The sequence below is a fragment of the Austrofundulus limnaeus genome, unplaced genomic scaffold (genome assembly GCF_001266775.1).
Source record: "Austrofundulus limnaeus strain Quisiro unplaced genomic scaffold, Austrofundulus_limnaeus-1.0 Scaffold373, whole genome shotgun sequence".
Taxonomy (NCBI): domain Eukaryota; kingdom Metazoa; phylum Chordata; class Actinopteri; order Cyprinodontiformes; family Rivulidae; genus Austrofundulus; species Austrofundulus limnaeus.
The window spans coordinates 473,945-483,186 of NW_013952775.1; the positions used below are offsets into that span (position 1 = coordinate 473,945).

General features: G+C 48.4%; 1 protein-coding gene across 1 annotated transcript in view; it reads right to left on the bottom strand.

Moving 5' to 3' along the window:
• Nucleotides 1-8,715, bottom strand: part of fat4 (FAT atypical cadherin 4) — a gene marked incomplete in the record, with an annotated part of 174,658 nt that extends 165,943 nt beyond the window's left edge. Inside the window, 1 exon segment of the mRNA XM_014023498.1 lies at nucleotides 3,192-8,715. Coding sequence (XP_013878952.1) covers nucleotides 3,192-8,285 — 5,094 coding nt within the window.
• Between the last annotated feature and the right edge of the window lie 527 nt (nucleotides 8,716-9,242).

Genomic DNA, 9,242 nt, shown 5'->3' on the forward strand with positions numbered 1-9,242 from the left:
ACTAAACATGGTAACAATATTTATTATTCTACATTTATACATTTTAGGCAACTAAGGCAAAAATGTAATTAATTCAGAAAAAAATTTTCAGGACCCCACCTTGATGTTTCAGGACCCCACTTTGGGTCCCGACCCCAACTTTGGGAAACACTGCATTAGACCATGTTAGTCTTAAGTCTGTGTTTTAGTCTCAACTACACCCCATCGTCAGCAAAGCAACTTTTAGTAGAACATACAACATATTAAGGTCAACACGCGGCTCTAGTCAGGATCCCTTTAAGAACTACGAGGCTTAAGCTGAGGTCTTGTGGGTCATATTGATCAAACGGCAGCAGAATTAAGCAATGAACAAAAATGAGTTTGAGAGTTTTTACTTAAATATAAATTTGAAACAATCCACTTACAAGTAAAGGGTTTAAATGATCCTGCAGGACCAAAAAAAGGGAAATAAATTACAAGTGATCGACCCCTCTATGATTAGCTCTTCTGGTCCGCCTTGATAAGATCCAATCAAACCCTGGAACAAACCTTATCAGAAGCTAATTGGACCCTTATGAATAACAATCTGTAAGTGCAGCCATCTGTGACTGACCCTTTCACTTTGCCTCTCGCTCGTTTGGAAACCGACCAACTGAAGATGATTCATGCGCTGGAAGGTGACGCGTAAACCTCATTTCAGTGATTTTAGGTTGATGAGAAACATGTGGCGTCGCACCGCAGAGGGCCAAACGGGGAACCGAGACTGCTGTTCGGGATTCTGATGGGAATTTATCCAACATTAGTTATGGGGGGGAAGGGGGGCTTCTTTCCAAACAAAAGCAATACAGGATGTGATGAGTCCAAACTTTATTTGAGTGAAATAAAAACATCCCCTTCAACGCTGCAAATTCTTCCACAACAATAGACGAAACGGCTGCCAAGATGCATTTTTACCCCAAACTGGTGGAAGGAAGAGCTCTGGGTCATGAAGTCATCCTTAAAAAACATTTAAAAAATGTCACTTTGAAGCTGCTCAACATCCCAAACACGCTGCTCTAACCTGGCCGAGGACAACACCGAAGACTCGCAACAAAACTGCGTCCAACCAACAATAACTGACAAAACTTCCAGATCACAAACAGCAGATAAGACCAGCTCTTTTTGTTCTCGTGTTTACAAAACGTCACACATCCTGCGCCGCCGAGGGAAATGTGCCCAACTTTTCCTCAAGCGTCCGATCGACGGAGAAAATGGGAAGCTGAGAATGTGAAAGGGTCACGACCTTGGGGATGAAAATAATCCCCCCCACCTCACCCCACCCCACCCCACCCCTCAGTCGCTACTGGGTATCTGGTGTGTAAACACTCGGCTGGAAAAACATTAGTCCACGTTTGTGGGTTTACACTGTGGGACCACATTGAGCTTTGAGGTCTCCTGGGCCAAGAGCGAGACAAAATATGACCTTTTCTCGTATTTCAACACCAAACTGCTCCATTTTCACGACTGTCCATTCGAATTCCTCCATGATGGCGGAGCTCACGCTTTCCCAGATTACAGAATCCTGGATTAAATGATACCTCAGTTTGTCTGAATAAGTTGAATTTGTGGTTTAGCTGAACAACGGTCACAAGTTTTCTACTAATCTTAATCATCTGTAGATCAGGGATATTTTAAAGTCTCTGACGTGCATATACTTCAATAAAAAAAACATCTTTACATTAAAGAAACTTGCATAATAGACAAGATTTTACCTATTTTGTCTCATAAATGGCAGTTCCTTTTTCAATCTGACTCAGCCTAAGTGAAACAGGAAGTGACATCAAATGGGGAACTCTTTAAGAACATGATTGTTCTGRTTTTTGTTTATTAAAACTTGATTATTTGAACTCCTGACTCTTCATCTCTCTGATAGTGACTCAAAAAAAACATCAGATTCTTCTCTACAGTCTGCGTTAGCCATTTCAGCAATTCTCTGTTTACATGCAGACATTCCCCTTTGATGTCACTTCCTGTTACTTCACATGTGAATATCTCAACAACCGTTCATCTCAGGGGCGTAAAATTTTGTTTGCAATATCTCATTAATATTAGCTTTACAAAATTGCATTTGTGTTTATTACAAAAAATATATGTCACAGACACTTTAAAGTTAAGATCATAAGAAGACAGCTTCGCTCCTGGTTTAAATTTAATCCAAATGGGACAGAATCATGTTTGGTTTTCATTTGACTCAAGCTGTCCAAACCCTACGTTACACTTATTGGGTCTGAAGACCCCTTACAGGGGTGAAAATATTCCAGGGACCCCCTCATAAACCTCATGCCGGTTTAAAAATGATTTACTGCCATATTAACCCCTAAATGACATGAGAATACTTATTGTTTATTTGGTTGAGTAGGTTTATTTTACTGGTGCATTATTCCCCTTATGCATTCATGAAGTTTTTTTAAACAAAAACTAAAATGAACAGCTAATTATAATTTTTTGAGGACCCCCAAGTTACCGCTCGTGGACCTCAGAGAACTTCTGCTTTAGAGAATTTACCCTGAAAATATATCCATAAAACAAACCGCTAAGACGATTGGTTTCACCAAGAGGTCACCCAGTTTTAATGTTTGCTCCCGGCGGTATGAAGGCACCCCAAGACCACCCCAATGCCCAAACAGCCTTGGGCTCAACTAGGCTCAATGTAATACTGGCGCTGATGATGCATACCTGCACGAAAAGACCCTAAGAATGGCTCTCTGTTTCTTCTCTACCTGAGGAAACCGTCTCGATACTGAAACAGCTGCAAATGATTTATCCCCGCAGTGAGGGGGAATATATTAAAACAATCTGCCCCTCCTGACCACTGATAAGAACATTTCAGCACATTTTCCATCACCGGGCTGATCCAATATTAAAGAAGCCACTTTCAAGATGAACAGTTGTAGTTAGTATATTTTTGGAAGCAGGAACAATAAAATGTTCTTGTGGTTTAATATAACACAGTGCCATGAGCGAAAGAAAAATAATATTAATAAAATGTCAGAGATGACTTATTTTTTTCCAATCTCAAACTTTCATCTTGTTTCATTTTTACCCCCAAAAAATATCTAACAAATGCTGAGCAATTTCCTGCCCCAAAAAAAAAAAAAAAGAGGTAAAACCAACCAACAATGCAGAACATGAGACCTGCAGAAAAATAAAAAGAAATTCAGCAGTGTACTGACCTCGGCACGCTGCGTTCTGGGCTGGCTGGCATCCACTTCGATGGCGTACACATCCACCAGGTAGAGGTCGGACCCTTGCTCTCTGTCCAGCTCCGCAGCCGTCTGTATCACTCCCGTGTGGCGACCGATGGTGAAAAGGCGTCCRACAGCTTTTCCTTCGCTGCGTACCGCCACAATGAAATACTCCACTTTGGTCGTAGAGCCTCTGGGGCTCGAGGCATCCAGGGAGATGACGTTGGTGCCCGGCGGCTGGCCCTCTTTCAGAATGGTGATGTATTTGGGCTGAGAGAAAACGGGTCCGTCCATCCCTTCCAGAATGATGGTGAGTTCGGTCCTGGAGGTCTTGCGGTCGATGCCGTGGTCGGTGGCCGACACAGTGAGGGTGTAGACCAGCCGGGAAGGGACGAGCTGGGAGGCCAGGCGGATGTCACCGCTGTACCTGTCCATTATGAAGGTGTCCGAGTCCCCTGCCAAAAGGTCATACTCCACTTCGCCGTTCTCCCCGTCGTCGGGATCGAAGGCCATCACTGTTGTGAGGATGGAGCCAATGACTATGTTGGGCTCAGCGACAAGGGCGTTCTGGGACACAAAAGTGGGGACGTTATCGTTCAGGTCCGTGACCCATATCGTGACATTTTTCAATGCAAACCTGCGAAACTCAACGGGAACGGCCTGATCGGTGGCTTTGATCGTCAACTCGAACAGGTTGGAGAACTCTCTGTCTATTTCCTTGTTGGTGATCACGAGCCCCGTGCTCGGGTCGATGCTGAAGTGGTTCCCTCGAGGGATTTGCTGAATGATGGAGTACTCCAGCTGTCCGTTTATGTCCGCGTCCGTGTCATGTGCCGTGATGGTCATGACTGAGGCGGCGATGGGAAGRTTTTCAGGGATGGATTTGAAAATGTCTCCGGGAGCAAATACAGGAGGGTTGTCATTGAAATCTCGGACGTGAATGACCACTGGAATGGACAAGGATCGAGGAGGCCTGCCGTTGTCTTTTGCCGTGATGTTAAGTTTGTACAACGACTGGGTTTCAAAGTCCAGCTTTTTAACCAGAAAAATGCTGCCGGTGTTGGGGCTGATGCTGAACGTCCCATGATTGTTTGTGGCGGTGATGCTGTACGTTATGTCTGCGTTCTGACCTGAATCAGCATCCGTGGCAGTCACGGAGGCCACCAGTTCCCCGATCCTCATGTTCTCGAGGACGTCCACGGACAGCGAGGCTTTAGGGAAGGAGGGGGAGTTGTCATTTTCATCCAGGACGCTTATACTCAGCATGCAGGAGGAGGACAGAGGCACCACTCCAGCATCAAAAGCAACAATTTTTAAGGAATAAGACGACGTGGTTTCATAATCCAGCTTTCCAACTAGAGTCACCTGTCCAGAGCTGCCATCGATCACAAACTGGGCCTCCTCATTGCCTTCGGTGATATGATAACGAACCAGTCCGTTTTTGTTCTCATCCACATCCGAGGCAGAGACTCGCAGCAGCTGAGTCATGTTTTGGGCCAACTCCGAGATGGAGGCCTGGTAAATGTCTTTAGTGAACTTGGGCGGGTTGTCGTTGATGTCTTGGATGTAAACTTGCACTTTGGCCTGGTCTCTAAGGGGCTTGGGGAGACCCTGGTCTGATGAGACAACCACAAAGCTGAACACAGCGGCGCCTCTCTGTCTCATGAGAGACTCACGGTCCAGCTGCAGAGTGCTGGTCAACTCCCCCGTGATGGCGTTCAGCTCAAAGTTGGGCTGCGGAGTCTCAAACGTGTATCTGACCTCGCTGTTCGGGCCAAAGTCTTTATCCTCAGCGAAAACTTGTCCAACGAGCGACCCCCTTTTCTGCTCCTCCTCAAAATGAAACACATAATTGGTGCTGTTAAAGAGAGGACGATTGTCATTCACGTCATCTAGGATCACGCTGACGTTGACCGAGGCGCTCAGGGGCTCCACAGCCCTGTCTTTGGCCACCACTACCAAGTCGTAACTGTCCTGTATTTCTCTGTCCAGCTCTGCTTTGATGTATAACTGCCCATCGGGAAAAATGCCAAACATGTCCCGCATGTTGCCACCAGTGATGTCATACATGATCTCCCCATTAAGTCCAGCGTCTTTGTCTGTAGCCTCTACTTTAAAGAACCTGCTGTTGACAGACTCAGACTCCAGGATGATGACCTCATAAGAAAGCTGGCTGAAGACGGGCGAGTTGTCGTTGACATCGTAAACGCTGACTATGAGAACCAGGCTGGAGGTGAGCTGGGGGACGCCCATGTCCGACGCCACCACTTCGATCTCATAGGAGCTAGTTGTGACCTCCAGCGGTCCGGTCAGCGTGATCAGGCCATGCTTCTCATGGATGTGGAACAGGCCTTTGGGGTTTTCTCTCAGGCTGTAGACCACCACACCATTGGGACCTTCGTCGGGATCCGACGCTTTGGCCTGGAATATCACGTGACCCGTGATCCAGTTTTCTACGGCGCTCACGTGCTCCACGGAGTGCATAAAACGAGGAGCGTTATCATTTAGGTCCTTCACCGTTATGTTAACGAACGCCTCACCTGTGATCTCCCCCGCTCTGGCTACAACCGTCAGCTGATAAAACCCTCTCTCCTCACGGTCCACCTGACTGGACGCTACAATCTGACCTGCGCCGTTTACAGCAAAAAGCCCCCTCTGATCCCCCGAGGTGATCAGATATGAAATGTTTGTGTTCAGATCAACGGTGGTGGCCGACACTACCCCTACGATCGTCCCCACTGCCACGTTTTCAAACATAACAAAGCTGTAAACGCGTTGAGCAAAGACCGGCGGGTTATCCTGCGTGTCTATAACGGTTATGGTCACAATGGCCTGGGTGTTGGAGCGCAGGCCTCCCCCATCTGCCGCCGTCACCTGCAGCTGGTAGGCAGTTTTCTCCTCTCTATCTAAGGGCACTAGAGTAGTGATTTTCCCCGTGTTGCTGTTAACGYGGAATTTAGAAGCATCCCCGGCTGTAATTATATATTTGACAGTGCCGTTACGGCCTAAATCAGGGTCCGTGGCTGAAACGGTTGCGACATAAGAACCCGGGGGTTCATTTTCTTTCACGTTGGCAAAATACTGCACCGGATAGAAAACGGGCCTGTTGTCGTTGACGTCCCAAAGAGTGATGTTGACTTTCCCCACGGAGTGCAGAGGAGGACTGCCCCCATCTGCAGCGTGGATGTGGAGCAAATACGAGCCACGCTCTTCCCGGTCCAGCTCGGCGGCTGTGCTCAGTCGGCCCGAAGCGGCGTCCAGGCGGAACAGCTCCCGGACGGCAGGTGGCGTTTCAGCATCAAACGAGAACCGTATCGTGCCGTTGGGCCCGAGGTCGTCGTCTGAGGCGGAAAGCAGCACCAGCTCGGTGCCAACAGGAGCATGCTCCACCAGAGACACGTGATAGGTGCTCTGGGTGAACGTGGGCACCTGGTCGTTCACGTCTGTGATGTTGATTATCAGTTTGGTGTAGGAGATCTTGGGCTGCAGCCCCTGGTCTTTGGCACTGATGTTGAGCACAATTTCAGACGCTATTTCCCGATCCAGCAATGCAGCGCTGGTAACCAGACCGCTGTTCTCAATGATGGAGAACCAGCCCAAAGTGTTTCCAGACACCAGCGAGTAGCGCAGATTGGCGTTCTGCCCAGAATCACCATCTGTTGCAGAAACCCCTTTAATATAGCTGCCTGTTGGTATGTCTTCGCTGATGTCTACTCTGTACAGCGTTTCCTGAAATATTGGGGGGTGGTCGTTGATGTCGTTCACGAAAATAACTAAACTGGCGAAGGATGACCTGGCCACGGGTTTGCCGTTGTCGGACACCGACACGGTCAGGTTGTAGGAGGAGATCCTCTCCCGGTCTAAGATGCTGGCCACTTTGATCAGGCTCAGGTTGGGCACGGGAGACGTGTGCACCTCGAAGTGCCTCTGCTCGTTGCCCCCTAAGATTGAAACCGAAATGTTGCCGTTGGCCGTTGGGGAGTCTGCGTCCGAGACGGTGAGCAAAGCCACGACGGACCCGACCGACGCGTTTTCATCGACGGAGGCAAATTTAGAGGTCGTGGGGAAGTACCTGAACTTCACAACAGGGTCGTTGTCGTTCACGTCTAAAAGTTTTATGGTGGCTTCAGTTCTGCCTGACAGGGCGGGAACCCCGTTGTCTACGGCGTGAATGGTCAGGGAGTACTCTTTTTTGCTTTCATAATCCAAACCCTCTTTTATTATAATGGTGCCGGCTTTGGGGTCGATTTGGAACGGCGTCCCCTCATCTAAAAAGTACCTGATTTCAGAGTTGGCCCCCTCGTCCTGGTCTGACGCTGTGACCTGCAGGATGCTGGAACCCACTGCTGCATCCTCAAACACACTGGCCTGGTACTGGTCCAGCTCAAACATGGGGGGGTTGTCATTAATGTCCTGGATGGTGACGTTTACTTGCAGGTAGCCAAACTTTTTGGGCTCTCCTTTGTCCTCCACTTCGATCAGCAGCTGATAAAACGGGGTCACCTCTCTGTCCAGGCCCCCCGTGGAGACCAGGTGCAGGAAAGCCCCCTCCCCGCTGGGGTTGACCGTGATGTCCAGGCGGAACCGCCTCTGCTCATTGCCCCTCACGATCCTGTAGGTGGTGTGGTCTACTCCGTTGGTCCCGATGTCCGAGTCCGTGGCCGTGTCCAGGATCACCTGCCTCCCGCTGCTGGCGTCCTCCTTAAAGGACACCACGATGGAGGCGTCCGGAAAGACCGGAGAGTTGTCGTTCATGTCCAGAACCACGATCCGGACTTCGGTGGGGTAGGTGGGCTGGCTGGACAGCACCACCACGTTAATGACATCACTCAGCAGCACCTCCCTGTCGATCACCGCCGAGGTGGAGATCACCCCCGTGGAGCCGTTGATGGAGAAAAGTTTGTGGTTCTCGCTGAAGCGGTACGTGAAGCTGGTCCTGGTCTCGATCCTGCCCACGTAGGTCCCGACGGGCTGCTCCTCCAGGACCTGGAACTCTTGCCGGATCTGGCCGGACGCTGCGCACCGAGACAGGGTCCAGATCAGGAGCAGGAAGATGCGATGGAGCCGACCTGCGTGCGCCATGGTGGTCAGTCAGACACGGTCCGTGCCTCCGGCGCATCCAGTCCACTAAAGCATCCCGAATAATCCACAGAGTCCTGCAGAATCCACAGAGTCCTGCAGAATCCACARAGTCCTGCAGAATCCACAAAGTCCTGCAGAATCCACAAAGTCCTGCAGCAAACAGGCGCAAATAAAAGAGACCAACTTTTATCCAGCTGCGCAACAAAATCCTCGAGGAAAAAAGAGAAAAGTTTCCCTGCAGGACATCCAGAGCTGCACTTTCAGGACGGAAGAAGCTCTAAAAGTTTTTACTCCACAGCGATGAAGAAAGTGAAGCTCCGTCCAGGTGAAGTTCATTCAGCGCTGCAGAGCTGAGCGCGCGCACCGTCCTGTGGAGTCACGGCGCAGACGCGTCTCTCTGGAAGTTCGGAACAAAGCTGGAGTTCTGGACCAACTCCCTCCCATCACTGAGGCTGAGTGAGCCCATTGGACGGCTGTTCCCCTGCCCGTCCTCCCTCCCCCCGCGGGGGTAACGGAACAGCCTGGGTCCTGCAGCGTCAGACGAACAACCAGGTAAAACACACCTGATGATGGTTCAAAAGCTAAATAATTACTAAAGATTTAAAACAATAAGKTGAGTTAAATGAAGCCGATGTTGAGTTATTTATTTATTTATTTAAGAAGCAACTAAAGTGAATAAAAGAAACATTCTAGTATTGTTTTAAAAACAATCTTTGATCATTAATATTTTTGTTAAAAAGATCTGCTAATTTATAATATAAATATGTTAAAATAAAATAATTAAACTAAAAAAAATAAATGCACTTAATAGAGTTTAGGTCTGGAAGTGGATTATTGTGTTAAAAATGAAAAAAGTTTTTAAATGTGAGCCGACAGCGACCTCTGCTGGATAAACTTTGTGCTTCAGTTTTAAAGCGATTTCAGTGAGAAAACTTTTGAATTTATTTTTATTAAAAA